General features: G+C 40.5%; 1 protein-coding gene across 2 annotated transcripts in view; it reads right to left on the reverse strand.

Annotated features, from left to right (window-relative positions):
* CNTN5 (contactin 5) overlaps positions 1-21,018 on the reverse strand; it is a 3,039,905-nt gene that overhangs the window by 373,404 nt on the left and 2,645,483 nt on the right. Inside the window, exon 22 of one of the 2 annotated variants that reach the window (XM_086935289.1) lies at positions 6,475-6,595. In XM_086935289.1, coding sequence (XP_086791415.1) covers positions 6,475-6,595 — 121 coding nt within the window. The remainder of the gene's footprint in view (positions 1-6,474; positions 6,596-21,018) is intronic. The other variant, XM_086935290.1, reaches the window with a different exon arrangement.

Here is a 21,018-nt window from a genome sequence, read left to right on the forward strand (position 1 = left end):
GTGAATTCAATTACAGTAACAATATGTTTCCTTGTCAGCCTAGTTGATTGCATAATATATGTTCTGCAGTCCATGGAGGACAATTAACTTTTCATGACATTGTTGTATTTTTCTACATAATTTCCAGGAAAATTAAATATATCAATTGCAGATTAGCAACCTTTACCATGTTTTAAGTGTCACAGCACATACAATGGGGACTCCAGCGAGCAGAGTAAAAATTGCATTGGAGGTGCTCACTCAAAAAGAGGCGATTTCTTACAGTAATTATTTTAAATTTTTTTTAAGGGGAGACCTAATGATGAAATTATGATTGGGATCTCAAGTAAGTCATTGTCTAGCAGGGACATTGGCCCACATGCATCAAGCACTTTTTCATTCGCAAACGGCGCGATTCCTTAAAATCGGCCGTTTGCGAATGCAAAAGTGCTTTTTGGGATGCATGAAGCAATTTTAGAATTTGCAACATTGTTGCGAGTTCTAAAATTGCGGGTGCTTTTAAGAAGTCGCAGATGTGCGACTTCTTAAAAGCAATGCATCATCACTTTGACAAGTGAAAATTCGCACTTAGGGTTCCAAATTTACCGAGTGGTTGAACCACTCGGTAAATTTGGAAAAAGTGTTTAAAATGCTTAAAATGTTTTTTTTCAACATTCATGTTACGGACACACATGTCCTTAGGACATGTGTGTGTGCAACATGATGCGAAAAATACATTTCAGGGGTGCATGGGGGGGTCCTTTGGACCCCCCCCTGCACCCATGAAATTTTCTAAGTGCCACTCGCAATTTGCATTGACTCCTATGGGCCTTTTGGCCCATAGGAATCAATGGAAATTGCGAAAATTAACTTAAGAATTCGGTATTTCTTTGGGATTCGGTAAAAAATGCGATTTTTACCGAATCACAAAGAAATACCGAAAAAAATGATGCATAGCATTTTGCATTTCCTAAATAGCGATTCCTTAATTTTCGCTATTTAAGAAATGCAAAATCCTACATTGATGCATATCCGAGCAAGTCCCTCCCTGTTCACATTCCGCAAACAGCTAAAGACGTGGTTATTTGACCAATAGCCTTGTATATCTTCTTTACCCCAGTTGCTGATCCATCACTTAACTAGCGCCGAGACGCCCACGGGTATTCGCCGCGCTCTACAAATGTCAATAAATAAATAAATAAATAAATAAATGCATGTGGGCCATTGTTCTCATTACGGGTGCTGGCAGATTTAACAGGAAATGGCCTACTGCACCCCAATTATGGCTGTCTCTTACAAGCCAACTAGAGAACAAGGAGGCCAATTTGTTTCTTGGTTTAGGGTCTGTGGCAACCTTCCTAGATCAATCCTCTAGTGATTGTTGCACTTTACTGAGTGGAAAACTTACAAACACTTCCCTGTGTTTATTGGCAAGGAGAGACTATACAATCCTACGTTTCACTGAATATCACATGGGTGAGAGTGCATGATTGTTATTAAAGATGATGTAGATTCTGTTTTCATATTTTGAAAAGTCTTAGCAAGCAACCATCCATTAATTGCCATAGCTGCTAATTTCCGTTAAATTGCTTGACTCTCCATGGGCTTGTATAAACCAACATGAACTATGTTAAATGTAAAAATGACACATTTTTCTTTCTGTGTAATTAGAATATTTTTTACAACTTGGGGCCCGACTCCGATTAAGCCCTACGGCTGACTCATTCCCATAGAGCTTACCGAACAACTCGTGCTCCTGTGCTTCGAACACCCAAATATGATGCAAATACACGCTGACAGACTCGGGTCACTTAGAGACCCATTGAAGTCAACGGGAGCCTGTTGTACGTTGCGTACATAGCTTCCATTGAGAAAAAATATGTTGTGGAAAAAGGAAAAGTACGTTGTGGAAAAGGGCGACCCTGTTGTGGGGGCACATTGGTGCCCTCGTACCATACATGCATGTGGGCCAGTCCTTTGATGGAGTCGTAGGGCTATGGGTGAAGGGAGCCCGCTACGGCTCACCGGTGCCCCCTTCCTAAAGCTTTTTCGAGTTGGAGACTCCGAATCGATCCGGCTCCTCTATGCGTGCATCATACTTGGTCGCTTGGAAATCTGACCCATTGTGCTGCACAAGTTTGTCATGTTGTAGTCATCCGGAAGGCTTCATTGACAGGTAATCGTTGCTCGGAGCCTGGATGCCGCCAGGAGCCCTTTCGAGCGAGATCGAAACGGGCCCTTGGTGTAACAATTTCTTAGTTTCGTCCTCAAAAAGGCTTGCTGTGATCAGGTGGGTGCTGGATTTAGGGTTTCTGAAAACTAGGGTTCTTTACCGGGCTATTCTCATGTGCTGTCTTGATAATTTCTCAGAGTGAAGCAGAACCACATGACCAGCGAATAAAGTCTAGGTAAACATAAGATGGTAGTAGAGGCGAGCAAAATATAATATTTGCATTTGAAGATTTGCAAATTTCACAAACTTTGCAGCTTGCGAAGGTTGACCTGGTTTTACAGATTAGACCTACCATGGCTAAATAATGTAGCAAAAAGTTCGTTTGTAGAATATTTTTTTGCAAAAACGGATTTGTTAGACTATTTTATTAAAAAGAAGAATTTTCCGGGATTTTGTTCACAAAACATTTTCTACAGATTTGTTCCTGAAAATGTTTTTAAATTACACAACGTTTGTGAATTTGAAAAGCTCACATAAGTTTAATAAATAAAAAAAAATCACAAAGTCTGCAGAGTTAAAACTTTGAAACTTCACACACTCCTTTTTCAAACACTCCAGAGTAATACAAAATGGTGGTGAATTGGTGAGTCCATGTAGGTAACTAATGCTTCTTTACTAGCAAAAAACCTTATTGGAGAAAAACGTTCCAGCAAACCAATTATCACACTATTGATAGGCGCTGCATGTTTTTGTTTTACTCCACAAAATATATGTTAGTGGAGTTTGTCCTACATTTTTATAAACTTCACATGTTTCGTAAATTTGGATAAATCCTGCCAGATATTGCAAGAAAAAGTATTTGGAAAAACATCAGAATAAACTCATACAATCCTATTACAAATTGAATGATAGAAAGTGATGATGAAGAGTTAAGAGTAATTGACATAACCGATGCAGGTTTTCACTGGTTGGAAGTATTGCATTGATTAAATCAGGTCATTAAATACCGGAATTTGGGACTATCTAAGCCAACCACTAAAATAAATGCTTATTTCCTAGATGAAGCCATAGAATTCAAACATCAACCAGAGTTGGGGGTTAAGGGAGACAAGATCAGATGTTAGTAAACACTGAGAATAAAAAAGTGAGTGTAATATACATGTGCTATATTTCTATATGATGTTTCAAGATATCCGTCCTAGAAAGACATTTACGCACATTTGAAGCCATTTGACTAGGAGTGGACCTAGGTTACTGAACCAGCCACTCATGGTAAATCATGGCTTTACTGACATCTGGACATTGGTATGACAGAAACAATTCAACATTTCATTCTATTTTTTATAATACTGCAGAACACATTTGCAGCTTGTTCTCAGGAGGTTTCTATATATGCCTTTTATAATATAATTGAGATAAGCATATTTTTGACAGTAAACCATTTTTCCTGAAAACAACACAAGCATTGATAACTTCCAGATAGATAAGTTATTATTATAGTTGAAATAAAATGTATATACAGTCAGTATGTTATGAAACTGAAGATGTCACCTAGTAGCAATTAATCATATAATTGACCTCACCCATAACAAATAAATAAGGGGCACAGCGATAACAAGGTGGCCTGAACCACACATGCCATTACAACAAAAGCTGTACAATGCATGCCTCTTTACCACGCATGCCTCCACCATGCAGATTTTTACCAGGACCTGCCTTTGCAATGCATGCCATTACCATGAAAAATTTAAATATCAAGGTAAGTGTATTATATATATATATATATATATATATATATATATATATATATACTAAAAAAACAAAGGTTAGAGGGACATTATAGTTAGGGTCCTATTTTACTCCTACAAAACCAGAGAAATTCAGCTGTTATAGTTATCTGAGTTAACTATAACTCTCGCTCCCACAATGCACTGCTAATGACCTCCCATATTACATCAATCATGACATGGTCAGTGACATCACTGATGTCATCTCTCATGACACCTCAAATGAAATCACTGATGACATCAGTGATGACATCATCCACAGTATCTCTGTTGCACTCACTCACACCCCTATAGAATCTTTCATACTCCCACTTCACTCCTACACAACCATTCACAAACCCATTTTCAGAGCCATAGCCGTACTTGCATACCCACTCGCTGATTCATATATCTACACACACATCCACTCGCTCACACATTCTGCCACTCATACACCCACTCACTAATACAGCCATTGACATATGCACTCATACATCCAAACAGGCACTCACACTCTGAATGAGTTAGCCACAGAGCTATTCACACACGTAAACACTCACACATACAGTCGATTACACAGCCACTTACTCGCCAAATCAGTTACCACACACCGACTTACTCATACAAATAGAAACATATACTCACTCACCTATACAGTTAGAGACAGAGGCACACACTCATCCATAGAGCCACACTCATATTCACTCACTCACGCATATAGTCACTCACATACCCCATCACTCACCTATACTGCCTCGGACATACCCAGTTACTCATCCATACTGACACAGTCACTCAATCACCAACACCCATTCTCACACACACACTCAGTACCCAATACAGCCACTGACTCACTCATCAATACAGACAATCACACACCTCCTCACCCACACACACAGACACCCAAACAACCATAGAGGTAGTCAGACGACCAACCAAACATCAATATAGCCATTCATGTACCCACTAACACATTCATACACCCACTTAGACATCACCTGACAGGTAGATACACTAATTTACACAACCAGTCACTTACCTATACAATCACTGAGACACCTAATCACTCACTTATACAGTCAGTCATGCACACACTGACTCACCAACACACCTTAGTGTATATATTTAATACTCATAAACTTTTTAAATAGTCACTGGAGGATATCAACACTGATATCAAGAGTGATGTCACTTGAGATGCCATCAGTGATGTCACTGACCATGTCATGAGTGATGAAATATGTGAGGTCATAAGCAGTGCGTTGTGAGGGCACATGTTATACTTAACTATGGTCATTAAAACGGCTGAATTTTTCTGGTGTTGTAGGAGTAAAATCTGACCCTAACTATGAAATCCCTGTAACCTTTGGTTTTTGTGTGAATTTCTAAGGTTTTTAAAATACTAATTCCCAACTATAACGTCACTGTAATCTTTGTTCTTTTAGTGGATTTCTAAGGTCTTTTAACTAGCAGTCATGTTTGCAGAGTGGTAGAGAAAGGGGGCTGGGCCTCAGCCATCACTCAGGAAGTCTGCTGTGTAGGACTTACAGGATGTACCAGGGGGGTTTCCTGGCCCCCAAGTTCCCTCTGGAGGCAAGGGGACTTTATCCTCCAACTAGAAGTGCACCAGGAGGCACGTTTGCAGAGTGGTGGAGAAAGGAGGCATGGCCTCTGACAACTTTTCAGCAAACCTGCTGTGTGGCACATACTGGAAGTAACAGGACCGGTAGTTGGCATCCAAGGACATCCTTGGGGGCAAACTACCCCTACTATTACCTCCAGTAAGTCCCATACAGCAGGAGTGCTGAGATCTGATAGCAGGCCACCCCCCTTTTCTACCACTCTGCAAACGCACCTCACTACCAATAGGGGGTTGAAGTCGCCTGATGGTCCTCGGGCCACCTACTCCTCCTGTCACCTCCAACACATATGTCTTTATCATGTATTTCTTTACAATTAAAATGTAAGTATTTGGCAGATATCTAAATGGTGGGGATTTTTAGGGTGGGTATTGCTTTTTGGGTGGAAAGGGATTTGTTAAGGGTTTAGGGTTGGTATGGGTTTTTAGGTGGCAAGGTACTTTTCGGGGATTAGGGTGGGTATGGGCTTTTAGGTGGCAAGGATTTTTTTTTAGAGTTTAGGGTGGGTATAGGTTTTTGGGTGGCAAGGCAATTTTTAAGGTTTATGCTTACCAGCTAAGTACTTACTTTTTCATTGTTTGGCATATGTGGTAAATACGTTCATTGTAAGGGCATGTGTTGTAAAGATGTGGATGTTGTAATGACCACATTGTAAAAATAATGTGTTGTAATGACATACCTGGTTCTGTAATTCATCCAAAAAATACATACGTACATAAGGATAGACACAGCCTAGTGAAATACTATATGTATTGAAAGAATAACCATTTAAAATAACAAATACTATAGAAATGTTAAGGTACAGTACATAATTCCCAGTACACAATATATTAAATGCAATATATTCTAATTGTTTCAAAAGGCATTTTATGGCAAGCAGGTTCAGGTGCCAATAATTCTTTTTTAGCATACTCACCCCTAACAAGCAGTTCTGCCTCATCTGACACACTGTCTGCGGTGGTTTGTACTCTGCAGCCGTATCTCCCAGCATGCATCAGAAGGATGTTCCTGATCATTAAATCTGCAGAGGATGCCTGCTGAAAAAGGAATTAAATGGTATTTTAGGATGATGAGTCTTCATGTTTCTTAGGTGGTCTAAGGACACATCCTGAGCCCCCTGGCAAAGATTCAGACTTTCAAGCATTACTTTTCAGTGAATCATCTAAGAGCGAAAGGATAACTGTTTTCATCAAGGGGTGCTCAGATCCACTTCACTAGAAAACAATTAAAATGTTGCATTAAGTCTTTTAGACACTAGACACCTGATTTACAAGGGCCTCTGCAGCTGTGGTGGAGGTCCTGCAGTCGTCGGGGACACTTGTGATGGAATCACTGCATTGAGAATTCTCACTGCAGAGATTCCACCAATAGTCCAGAGACTCCCCCATGACAGTGAGTCCTCCGCCATGAGTGCGGAGGCTCTTTGTGAGCCAAGGCCTGAGTTAAAACAAAATTATCATTTAATATTTGTGAACTTCACTTGCCTTAAATTGGACCGAGCACAATGCAACTAGTTCTGCGCCTGAAATCAGACTCAGCAAATCATAGCATTATAGGAAATGTGCTCATCTCCAGTGGAATTGTGCAAAGGAGCATTTGAGGTTGCTGGTGCTGTGCTGCAGTCTGTGAGAAATGGCCTTTGGAGTGGGACAATATAGTGCTGGCCCAAAGCTCCCATGAGCATCTGAAGGCCACCACAAAGACGTGCAATGCCTAAGTGAATCCTGCTCCCAATCAGAAGTCCACTTGACCATTTGCAACCTACTTGCCAGCGAATGAAACTCTTGCATTCCATTGTTGCTGACCTATTGGTGCAATTAATCAAATAACAACACATTTTTCAGTAGTGGGAGTAGAGGCTACTCACATTATAATTGTTGAACGGGTTTAATTGCAGGATAGAGTTGTAGCATCAGGGAATAAAAGACAATCTACTGGTTTATGTACTAGCAACATGTGTTTTCTACACATTTTCTGTGAAAATCCAGGGTGTATCAATCCCAAGGCAATCTAAGTTGGTGGACTCCACTAGTAATAACTGAATTCTTTCGCTTCTGTTGCCTGGGGCCCCCATTCTCAAACCCCCCAAACGGGAAACAAAATATACCCTTTTCACTTGGCTCTCAGAGTAACAAGCCAGAGCAGTCCAAGCCTTCCTCTGGGAGTTGTATGATCTAACGACTCAGAACACAGTTCAATTTGCATGGGGTGTGTGATAAAAGAATAGCTTAATGGTCAACTAAACCCCTTAATGAAGACTAGTACCAGTTTATATGAGGTACCGTTAATGTTTTTTGTGATAGCAGACCCTAACCGACAAGACCACGATATCCCTGTATGTACAATTTGAACATCATAGGCTACACAGCTATAACAAGTCTGTCCTATTAATTTTAGTACAGGAAGCTCACAATGTATTCATCAATGAAATATGAACAATATAAGGATTTCAAGATGCTGGCACAGTTCTGCAGTCATCATGTGTTTCATAATTGAAAAATTAGGTTACCTAGAAACCTCTTAGGACACAAAACACAACTTAACATATTTAAACTCCTAAAGCATACCACAAAATCAATTGTGGGACCAACTTACAAAAGGTTTAGCTTCTCTCGGGTTACTAGTGAAAAACACAGGGAGACTTGGAATGCCACTTTTCTCTGTCGCATTGGGGCACTTGTGGGGTACCTGTGATACTCCTGAAAGAACCACAGAATGAGCAAATCACCTTATTCGGTACCCCTGCCGTTCTGACACACTACAATGCAGAATGTGTACAGTTTTCAGCCACTCAATTGCTTATGGGCAATTTTTGCCTGAACTCTCACGTTGGCTTATCTAGCAGTGCAGCCTATAAATATTTATTCTTGCTTTCATTTTTGTTATTAAGAACTGTTTGTGTCTGCTGGGGGGATCCAACGTCAGTGCCTTGCTGTCCTAGGCACCATGCACCTCGCTCGTGGTACTATTTGGAGTCCCCAGGACTGGATGGTCATGCAGATTCCTTATCCTTCCAACCAGCACTTGCACTCAAGATGCTGAGCTCAGAAGACCACATGTCCCTGCTTTCCTGTGCTGCCTACTGCCCAGACTGTACAGCAGGTATAAAAGCATGATTGGCACTACTGGTCCCTAGGGGTCCTCATTTTCTACGGAGCATCTATGCACAGCCCAGTGGCTCCCAAGGGATCCTCTACTCTACACGTCAAGCTAGTCTACAGATTGTAGACTAGCTTGGCAGTGCTATATTTCAAGTCAGTGGATTAGGAATTTCAAATTACCATCAAACTAAAGTTGATGGTAATTTGCGATTGCTTTAAAAATGCACTAAAGGGCATTTTTCAAAGTCACATTTTACACACACACATGCCCTTGGGGCATGTGTGTGTGCAACATGTGGAAAAAGGGGAATTTCAGGGTTTCAACACGGTATCCTTTTGGAACCCTTGCACCCTTGAAATTGAATGCACAATTTTGTGAGAACCTATGGAGTACTGGCAAATTGCGCATGCAATTCCCATAGGCCACGAGGCCTATAGGAATGGATATGTATCAATTCCTTAATTGTGACTCGCAATTAGCGAGCTGCAATTAAGGAATTTTAAGGAATCACATTTTTTGGGGTGAATCGTACATGCATTGCATTTTGTGATTTCTAAATAGCGAATCGGTAAAATTTGCTATTTAGAAATGGCAAAATGAGGGCTTGATGCATGTGCCCCTAACGATCTTCTTGTGTGTCAAGCAGGCACCTGTACTTCCCACTTCTAGGTCATCTGCAAACTGGTAATACACTTAATTCCAGGGGCACCCCTTTTCTGTCAGAATCCCCAGAAATTGGCTGAAGGAATTAGCAACTTTTATATGTATCCAAACAAAACTCATACAGAATAGATCTGGCTCTTAATATGAGTTGCAGATCAGGTAAATTGTACACATTTTAAACTTCAGCCAAAAGAAAAAATAACATTTCTTTTTAGAGCTTCAATAGAATTATAAAGCCTCACAAGTCTACAACAAATTTGACCTGAGCCACAGCTCCTACAGTAGTACCTGTCTGCAGATACAAGGCAGAGTGAGAGAAGCAGTCCGTCTTCCAGCCGCTGCATGTTTGTTATGTAGATGTAAAATGTGCAAAACCTGCTCATAGCCCATTCCCTAGCTTTACACATTTGTCAATCTTATTTTAAAAAGTAGGTACTAACAGTTGAAGCTCAAACCCATGTTTAAAAGGAGCTTACGGTGAATAAGAAACCAATAGGGAGATTCATCAAAGCAAAGCAAAAAAGTCAGAATCTGCTTTCATACCATGAGGGTATGTTCAGGTAAATGGTTGTACCATGAAATGTGAAAAGAAATGAAGGAACAAAAATATGTCCAAAGTAAAACCAACTTTATAGAATATTCAATTTATCTGATGCTAGTATTTCCTCTAGTTAGAGCTTCCACATATATACTTAGTGGAAATAATATTTCTTACAAAGGATTAGTGGGTACAGCTTACAGGGTGTATTTGACAATCGCTCAAAGGAGTTCAGATATGTGCTGCATGAGCCACAATTCAAATAATGTACCAAATAAGGCTGGTGGACCCTTCTACACTCAATGAAGTATTTCAAGCGTTCCAGCCATTTAATAAGGAAACAAAGTAAGAGGTGTTGCTTGACAAGAACACTCACAAGCTGACTTGGCTTTGTGGAAGACTTCAGTCTACTTTGCATGCCAACATTAAATCAGCAGGTCAAGGCTCTTCCAGAGGTTATTGCCTTAATGCAGGCTTTCATTTCATTTACTGTCACATTGGATAATGAAATCCACCAAACATGCACACAACGTTAACACATATATTTACAATGGATATATATATATATATACTCAAGTATTTAATATGTGCAAGTAAAATACATTTAAAACCCTCCCATAAATATTAGCCACTTTCTAAAGTGCAAACTGAACCAAAAATTAAGTCATACAGTTTAAGTTAATAATAGAAGGCATAAACCTTTTTCAAACTGATCCCAAATATTTAGTCATGAAAAATATACAGAATAAAATGGTATTAAAATAAAACAACCACAGATTTCAGCCATCTATTAAAGTGTGGGGTGACACTATGATTAAAGCATGCAATTCGGGTTAGTAATAAGTTGCTTCCTTCTATACCAAACTGCGCACGGCTGCTGAGCAAGATGGCCACCTAGCTCAGGAGCTCTTTGCATTAGCAGACGAACTGAGCAAACTTTAGCCGTTTTGTTGATTGTTTTGTCACAGAAGTGGTTATTATGGACATCGGAGGACAGAGTGAGCCCTCCCATATGCGGCATTAATATTTTTGTCTCTTTTTGAGACCATTGGGGGTCTCTCTTTTTTTCCTTTAAGTGGCTGCCATGTTAGATACTTCTTGCTCATATCTGAGGAAATTTCCTTTTCTCCTGCACTCTTTGCTCTGCCTCTACAGGAGGTTTCTTGACTTATCCTGCAGCACACATGGATTCCTCCCATGCTGTACTGTACTTTGCTTATTTGAGGCTCAATTTGCTGAGGTAATTATTTACTCTTAGTTCTTTTGTTCTATTTTTCCAGCGCAAGATGCAGCAGGTTGTTATATCGACAAGTCCTACTTTTCTTTTTTGGGAACGGTCTCCCCGTACGCTTTATGGTCAAACTGAAGAAATTCATGGTGTCTCCTCTTCATGAAGCCTCATCTCATAAAAATTGTTGTCTTTTTAAAAATCTTCTAGAAATTTATTGAGGTGAAATCCATCTTCATCCAACATTTCATCCTCATCCTCTTCTTTTGCAGAAATTGGTCCTGCTGCGACCTCGTTTACCCACAAGAGAGTCAAACAGGACCCTCCCTCTCCAGAGGAAATCTTTGCACTCTCTGTCCATTCATGGAAGAAACCAATAGGCTCATTAAGAACTTGGATGACAAATGGCTTCGGATGGAAACCAGAGTCACAGACCTTGAATTATTAGTGATGTGCAAGATGAATCTTTAAAAATTGCAGCTCTGGAAAAAGAGATGGCTGCTTTGAGGCTCATTCTGAAGATTTAGAAAACAGAAATAGAAGAAATAACCTTCACCTCTAAGGTCTTCATGATGTATTGGAATGAATGGATCCTATTTCCTACTTTGTTTTTTTTTGCCTCAGCTGGTGGGCATCCCTTCATTCAAATTCTTAAATATTTGGAGACCTCATCATCTGGGTACACGCTCTCGGTCATCCTCCTCATCACCCATGCCCAGAGGTGTCATCACCTTTTTTCTGGAATTTACCAATTTACTAAAAGTCCTAGTGCAGCAAAAGCTAAAAAGCAACTTTTGGCAAGGAAGTAAAATTTTCATCTCTCTGGATGTCTCAAGAGTTACAGCTGTCGAGCGAAAAGAGTTCCTGGATCTTCATCCTCAAGTAGGCTCCTTGGGTATCCACTTTGGTCTAGTCTACCCTTGTCTCTTCAAAGTGACATTTCAGAATACAACTTTCTCCTGCATGGCTCCTGCGCACCTGCTTGAATTTCTAAGTCTTCATCTTCCAGTCTTATTGAGACTTCTACTTCCCTGTTTATGCCCTTAGGCTAAGTCTGCGCTTTATAAATTACTATTCATTCATTCATTCATTCATTCATTCATTCATTCATTCATTCATTCATTCATTCATTCATTCTGTTGAGATGATGTTGTTGTGTTGTTTGGTTCCTCTTGCTTCTTACCTTGCTTTTGATGTTATCTTTAAATTGCAGTTTCATGCTAATTTCTTCTATGACTTTTTATGATTTTTGTGTTATTACCTAGTTATGTTACTGCAAAAATGGGGGACCCCTCTATAGGTTATACTTTTCAGGCTAGGGAGAAGAGGGGAAAGAGACTACACACAACTGAATATACTCCCTCGTAGCCTATTAGTTCCTTACATCAAAATTTTGTTCTTCTCAAATTATCTCATACATTTATTCAAAACAGCAACACTTTACATTGAATTTTTCCATTATTTTTATTATTTCATGGCTTCATATATTTTATATCATTTCAATTTTCTTTTTCTTTTTATGTATATCTTTTCTTCATTCAAAGTAGAAGAATTAATTATAAAAGTTCATACAAAATACAAAATGAACACAGTCATTAGATACAATTTTGTATAAACAAATCCATTCAATAGAAAAGCAAAAGCCCCAGGACTGATTTCAATAAATACAACCATACCATAACCATTCAGACACATACATACTCTGACAAAACTTCATACAACCAGCATCTGTACACGGTAGAAGTTATGTGTGACAGAAGGAACCTCTGCGACCAAATAGATTTTTAAGTTCAGAGCACAAGGCTCAGCATAGGGTCGACCGGCGTTTCGGTGTTGTAGGGAGGATTTGACCACCTTCATCAGGACCGTTCCAGATACCCACATCAATATCACAGCTACCAGGGGACCAAAGACAGTTTCCTTAATGGAAATATAATTGTTCTCTTAATTAGTCCTGTGGTCCAATACGCGAAAGAGCCAGGCTTGCCCTAACTAAATTAGGGAAGCAAAACTCTGGCGTCTACGTTCATTTACGTCAATATTTGTTCCACATCAACGTTATGGCTTTTGCTCAGACGATTTGTAAGTTCCACTATTTTGTGGAATCAAGTTCCCTACACACGATGGACACTTCTGAGTGGTCTGTTCCCACTCTTCTTCAGGGAATGGATACCTTTTCCCTGGTTTCCAGACACAGGATTAATTCTGACAAAACTGAAATCCTGCCTCCTACTAAATTTACTTTTAGTCATTCTTTCATTGCATGGGATTTCACTGGAATACCTCCAAAATTAAGTACTTGATCGCTTGGTTTACCCCTTCAATTATTGATTCAGTTTCAGCGAATGTCATGATTATCTAGATAAAGTCGACAAACTTTTTTCCCCCTAGAATCCCCTCTTTTTTGTTTCCTGGTGGGGTCGTAGGGACTCTATCAAGATGATGATTCCACTCATAATTCTATACACCCTTTCCATGATCCCTGTTATTATTCCTGATACATTTTTTTAACGAATTAGACTCTAAACTTTCAAAATTTCTTTGAATGAATAAAAGAGCCAGAATTTCTCTGACTTCTCTTAGGAAGGCCAAATAAGAAGGTGAAGTCAATTTCCTTGATTTTTGGTTATACCTTAAGACTTTCTGTCTCTGGCAAGCCTCTAGATGGGTTTCTATGTCGCACACCTTGTTTACGCCTTTATGGGTGGATATTGAATGCTCTTTTTAGCTCTTTTTCTTCCCAGTGAAGTTATATCTTTCTCGGCAAAACCTTCCATCATTTCATCTTTTCTTTTAAATCATACTTGTACTGTTCTAAAACCGATTTTTCAATCACAATCTATAACTCGTGAATCTTTGTGACAGTCTCCTCTCTGGTATAACAAAATTATACCATCAATAAACCATTATTTTGGAAAGCCTGGAGACAAAGAGGTATTATTTGGATAAAAGATTTGTTGTCCAATAATTATCCTCTCTCGTTTTTACAATTTCAACTCTTATTCAAGTGCCATTAGTCCTTTTTACCTAAATTTCTCCTCTTCATAAATATTCTTCTCGATGTCCTTTACTCATTACCAAGTGCTTCCCCTTCTTCCTCATCACAATCCCCTCTTTGTCCAATTCTTGCTTCTGTACCTTAGGGTTTACCTATCTATAGACTTCCTCGCTCTTTATCGCACATTAGATCCAAAACCAAGTTGGAGATGCAGTGGGAATTGGATTTGGGATGTACCTGGACTCTTCCATTTTGGAATAAGATTTGGGATAAATTTGACAAAACCTCCAGAACAGCTTCTACTTCTCAATATTTGTTCTTTATCTGTCATAGACTCTACCTTACCCACTCCTACAAGCTAGATTCGCCATGGACTCTTCTCCTAAATGTTGGTCCTGCAACCATCAATTTGAGGACCTTATGGAAATGGTGTTCCACTGTCCTCCTACAGCCTCTTTCTATGAAAATGTTGGGTCTTAGTTTTCTGTAATGTTTCATTTTAGTTGTCCTTTGACTCCCCTTATACTCTTTTTGGGTAGTTTTTCTGAAGATATCCACTCGCCATATGGTAACTTACGGTTATTAGATCTCATGCTTTCGTCAAATATCGTTAATAAAGCCTGGTGGAATAATGTTTGGAATTCTCATAGATTGGATACTGCGGTTTCCTCTTTTTATTGTCCATCTGCTAATAGAGTTTTATATTGGTTACCTGTGGCTTCCCTTTTAGATGATGTGGCTCATAAGTCCTCTATTTGTACTTTATTTGAAAACTTCAAACTGCCATGATTTCTCTATTTCTCTGCAATGGGTATTCATTTTGCTATTCCTTCTTTTGATTTATTACATTATATCGCTATTTTATTTTCAGGTAATGTTCTATGCTGCTGTTAACTTGGTCTTTCTTTATGCATTCTCCTCCTTCCCTTCCCACTTTTTTCCCATCATATTTCACAATTGGTAAACAGCTTCAATTCTTTATGATATCTCTTGCTGCTTTCATTCCTACAGTCTATACAAGTTCCTGTATATCGTTTCAGTCATGGATATATTGCTTTCAATAAAGCTACTTTACCGTAAAAAAAAAGAAATGAAGGACTATGCATAAGTAAATACATAAGGAGTAGCATCATATTTAGAAATCCTCCAAGCTTCTTTTTAGGATTTTAGTCCCAGCAGGCTACCTAATGCAGCAATCCAGCTATGTTTTTGGCTTTGATAAGCAGGACAAAAAAGTAATAAGTGCTCCTTAATGACTTTAATATCCAGCAACCTCAAGGTTTGAGTATCAGAGTTCAAAATGTAAAACAGGCAAAACAGCAGCACTGAGGCACAGAGCTTTAAAACAAATTATGAAAACTGCCCAGTAGCCTTATCCTCTTGATGAAAAGAATAGGGGTGGTCCTTTTTGTAATCAGGTCGACACATTTTCCCCAATATATCAGTTACTTGAGGTGTCATGCACTGGCCACTTGTTTTCTCTACTGCAGGATCTTTCCTTCTCCCATGCACAGCAGGTCTTGGAATTGAATTGCAGACCGCGCAGGGAGTTCACAGTACATTATTCACACCTCTCATTAAGGATATTGCACTGATTAGTTGGACTTATATAGGTTCTTAGCGTCACTCCTGGTTAAATCATTTCAGCAGAAGTAGATCAGTCTCTGTTCTAAGGTAGTGATATATACCTTCTTGGTCAAAAAACACATGCAGAGGTTTTTTCTGCCTCTTTTGTCTGTAATGATTTTTCTACACTAGGGTTATGTGCCTTTTTTTAGGTATAAACACATGTATGTGGTTAACATTTCTACAATTAATATTGAAGTAGGTACATTTTAAAGCCCTTTTCTTTTTGGTATCTAATTTCTGCTCTCTTCAAACATAGTATTGATGAGATGATGTATTGCTTGGTCTTTCAGCCTAATCCTGGTGTTGCTGCTAGTCCCATCAGCTGCTTCCGGATACAGTGCATTATTGAATAGGACTATTTAAATAAAGGGCATAACGATTTTCCTTGAAAATTTGTGAAGGATACTATTTTCCAAAATCACTAATTATTTATTGAGTTTGCTACATGTATGTCTTAAACATTGTGCCCCATAGTATTTGCTTTATCTTCACATAGTTCTCGAGGCACACAGAGAAAACACCACTGATTCAGTGCATCAAAGCTCTCCAGTTCACCACTTTCTTCAGCATAATCACTTTTACTGGAACACAATACTCTCATCATCTTATCAATAGTATGAAAATTATGTTCCTTTGAAAATGATATCCTTTAACACATGTTGCACATCCATTACTGCATGTTCTGACTTGGCTTCTTTTTCATAACTCATATTAAAAGAGTGATCAAAACACTGTTGTTCTCATCCATATTTCACCTGGAACATATTCAGTGCCCCGTCCGTGCACAGGACGGCAAATTTAAATGTTAATTCCCCTTTCCCTCACACCTATTTCAGACTTTCAGACCTAGGGCGGGATCATAATATATTTTATGTTTTCTGTGATTAAATGTACTCGGTGGTAAGTGAAGGGTTGCCTGGTGGAACACCATTTACCACTGTATCATGAAAGCAGACTTTTGAAGGGGTAGCTAGGGACAAGAATATTTGTTTATATTTCTTGGGATGCATTTTGTTGGGTGGTAATATTTTATGTGTGCTGTTGGGTTTGGTGTTGCTTAATTGCATTGGGTTATTGTGGTGTACTGTGGTTGCTTTGTTGCATTCTCTTTCCACTGTTTTGTGATATTGTCTTTTCTGTGATTTTATTTTACTTTGTGTTATGTTATTATATTGTATTCTGTCAGGATCTGTAATTACTTTGCAGAGGTCAATACATTTTGCTAAATTTCCAGCCAAAAGCAGGACATTCCTTTAAAGTTCCCGTGCTCAAAACCAGCTACTTCCATCTATGGTGGTAAAAGTACTACAACTCTTCAATTATTTAAATCATTAGTCAGCCACAAATTGTGACAGAGACCTGTCATAAATTCCCTCTTCCACTGTTCACCTTATGTGATAGAGCCCCTTGAATCCAAAAGGACCAACATAATGTGCACTTGGTAGCGAGTTAGCAGCTAAAGGTTGTCTTAAATGTTCTATGATCTGCTATATACCTAAATCTGAAGCTGGGCTCAACAAAATGAAAATATTAAATCTGGAATGGCATGATTTAAAATAATGGGTTCGAGTTGGGTTTGTAGTAGTGACAAACATGATAATCTACATAAGCCAGGGCTTTACAGCAGGTTCTTATTAATAGTAGCATTTGCTTCATATTCTACCTTCACCTCCTCTGTGAATCTGCCTCAGTAATTGTAATCTAGGGGCCAGATGTAAGACAAACAAAATTGACCCTCGCAAATTGCAACTCTTTTGAGAGGTGCAATTTGCCATGTACAACAGTGTGTTTAACACTGTTTGCGATTCCCAATGGGGTCGCAAATTGAGAGGCTCATTAATATTGATGAGCCTCTCGCAATTTGTGAGCCCGTTGGGAATGACAGGCCCTCCCGGAGATGGTGGCCTGCTGGGCTCAGCAGACCACTATGTCTGGGACTGCTTTCAAATAAAGCAGTTTTTTTTAAATGCACCTGTTTTCCTTAAAGGGAAACGGGATGCATTTAAAAAAAAAAAAAAGAAACGTGTTTGTTTCATTTTTTAAGGGCAGTTAGTGGTCCCTGACCCCTTATTGTTACTGACAATTTTCGTAGGATTTCGGTGTTCTCTTCTCCTCCACATTGTTTATTGTAATGTTTGATGATATGATGCTCAACCCTCGTAGAGTCCTTAAATTCCTATGTATTGTACTTGCCTTGCTTGTTTTTTTTTCCAATAAAAAGAAATATAAAAAAAAAATTGTGACTGTATTACTACCCTCTTGATGAGGTTGGTAATTTGCAAGTGTTTGCAATGGCGGTCCCAAAACATTCCTACACGTGTTAGAGAGTCGCTATTTGGAAGGGAACGCCACTTCCAAATATCGAGTCTCCAAACACTTTTTTGAGATTCGCAATTCATTTGCAACTCGCAAAATTGTATTGGTAGATGGCCATACCAATTTTAGCATGCGCAAACGGGTCGCTAACCTGTTTGAGCATGCTAAAATTGGTTGTACATTTGGCCCTTGATCTCTTCACTCTTGTGAATAGATTAGCAGACCAAGGAGTAATTGAGTGAACTACAAGGAGCTGGGAAGCTCCACATTGAAGAATCACTAATTCAGATGAGGATCCTTCCCATCAATCAACGGAAGGGATATTTTGAATTGTGCTTAGCATACCAGCATGTCTGATGCGGCTTGTCTCAGGGAAGTGGGCTGGCTTAAGATAATGACCCAGCAGATTATTTTGCGATAGTGGTAGTTCAATGCTGACACTGTAGATTGAAGGGTTTGGAGGAGTTGTGACCAGAGTTTGTTTAGGTCAGGAGATGAAGGGCTGACAGTCGACCTGTTGGATTATTTGGTAAAAAAGGATAAGTCAAGATGGGTATTGGGCATGGTGTTATGGCCCCATCCTGTATGGATCTTTTGTTGACAACTGTAGGCAGTTGGTGATGAAAGGGTTGGAGATGACGTTGGTTGCTTAGATGTTCGTTTGCCTGGGTTGCAACTTGCGGGTTGAGAACTTTAGTATTTGCTATTGAATGGGCCTTGAGGGTTGGGACTTGTTTGCTAATGGAGAAAACTGGCTAGGAATCCAAACAGAGTGATGATTTGTTGAGGTCATCTGGCATCCAGTGAAAGGTGGAGGGGAAACAGAAGCGGATACGTGAAAGTTGTTGACTTGTGAGTCAAAGGAGGACTGGTCGAGAGACTGGACAAGAACCCGAGGAGATGGAGGTGCCTCGGAAGTTTCTTTTATTTTGGGATCGGCACTTGTTGAAAGGCCTTGGAACGATGAACTGAGGCCTTTCTTGCTGACAATCACATGTATCATGGGCTGGACCAGTTTTTGGTGCGAGGCTGGGGCTAGGGCTGAGGATAAGGCAGTTGAAGCGGGAGTCAGGGTTATGTCAAGTACGCTTGGTCTTGACTTCAAAGAGGATACAGAACTTCTGAAATAGTCCCTCAAAGACATTTTTTTCGATGAAGAAACTGTGATGGCTGAAGGTATCGATTGCGTATCTTTGCAGTTTTGATTTTCCTTTAGCATACTGAATCCACCAGCTCCGCTTGTTATTTGTTGGACGAGAGGAGGCTGAACTTGAGATGAAGATTGGTAGGGTTGTAACTCGGGTGCTGTATCCGAGGCAATACCCGGTTGTAACTGTGGGTACGATGATTTTGCCAGGTTTTCAGATGGCAATTGGTCCGCTACTGCATCATCAGAAACCCTCTTCTTGATGCTTTTTTTTAAAGGATTGGGTGGGACTTTCCTGGTTTTCCCAGATCTCATTGCTGGGAGACATAGGGGGTATGGGGTAAAGGGTGGCCCCTCACATACCCCCACAGACCGAGCCGCTTGGGCTACTTAAAGAGTGTTCAAAACGCCCAGAAAGCTCACCCGGGGGATCGTGGCTCAACGATGCCATGCAGGTTGCAAACAATTGGTTGATTTCATCCCTTAATTCAGGTGAAGCAGTGGCTGCAGTGGCTACAATGGCTACACTAGCTGCGGTAGTAGTGGCTTGCTGTGATTGCTAAATGGCTGGTGGTGGCTGGGGTGGCTGGAGGGAGCAGCGGGCAGCCTCAGGTTCCTTGACCGCCCTGTTAGTGGCAATGGTAGCAGCTGTGATGATAACTATGGCTATGGCTAGGAAGATGGCAGTGGCTGGAAGTCAAGAGAAGTGAGGAGCAGCTGGTAAAGATAGCAAGAGCAGACGAAACAAAAATGTGTAGGAAGCAGGTAACAGACCGAAGGCAAACAGGTGGCAAGCAGATGACAAGCAGATGATGAGCAGATGAGGAGGGAAGGGCAAGCGGGGCACGCTAGGCAGAGTTGCAGGCTACACCTGATCTAATCAGGCCACCTCAGCGGTCTGCCAAGGGCACGCACTCACTGTGGCCACCGTCTAATGGTGGCCGTGCTTACCGCCGGAGCTCTGGCACGGGCTTTGGCTCCGGCCGATCTGCCGCTAATCTGCCGTGCTCTCTGCAACCCCGGTGGTAGGGGAGGGTCTCCAAGGTGCTGTAAGGAGCCACTGGATGCTTAACGCTTTACCGCTGCATGACAGCTCCTCTATGAGGGAACTATCCTCCGGGACTCTGGGGCTTCGAGTCTCCTTAGCTCGGCTCTGCTCCCCTGTAAGCCCCCTTTCATAGGCCGACACCACGGGGGAGAGGTGGGCACCGCAGACTGCTATCTGCAGGGATGCAGCAGTGCTCTGACCTCTCTGCCGCCGCTCCTCACAGCTTACTTCGAGGCAGGGGGCGCGGGAGGCCGCAGTTTACCATCGCGAGGCCTCGACAATCCAGGGCAATCTTGGGAGGCGGCAATGCGGCTAAGCAAAGCGGCGTCCTCCTCACATTCTACACAATGCTACTGGATGCCGCCTGGAAATTACAAAACACGGAGCAGAACCTCATGGAATTAGTATGTGAGACTCAGATGAGTGACGTGGGGCTTACAACAGACCAGGATAGTGCACCTTTACTAGAGGGTTAATGGTCAATATGCAGATCAATCATGAATCTCTGTGAGCAGTATCTCCATTGTTACTCAAGCACGCTGCTTCCAGCAGGCAGTATTCAAGCACATAGAAATCCAAATAATCAAGTAGCTCCGCTGAGTCAACTTATTACCTCAGTACTATAACAAAGTGCTGGACACAGATATTCTAGTAGGGGCAGAATTATTTTGCAATGCATCCCAGGCAAGCTATATAATATCTCCTTGCAAACTTCATAAAGGTGTATTTCCCCTCCAGTGTTGCACGCAAGTTTAGAAGTGCTAATATTCCATGGAAAGATTCTTAAAATG

The sequence above is a fragment of the Lissotriton vulgaris genome, chromosome 8 (assembly GCF_964263255.1).
Source record: "Lissotriton vulgaris chromosome 8, aLisVul1.2, whole genome shotgun sequence".
In the NCBI taxonomy this organism is placed as follows: Eukaryota; Metazoa; Chordata; class Amphibia; order Caudata; family Salamandridae; genus Lissotriton; species Lissotriton vulgaris.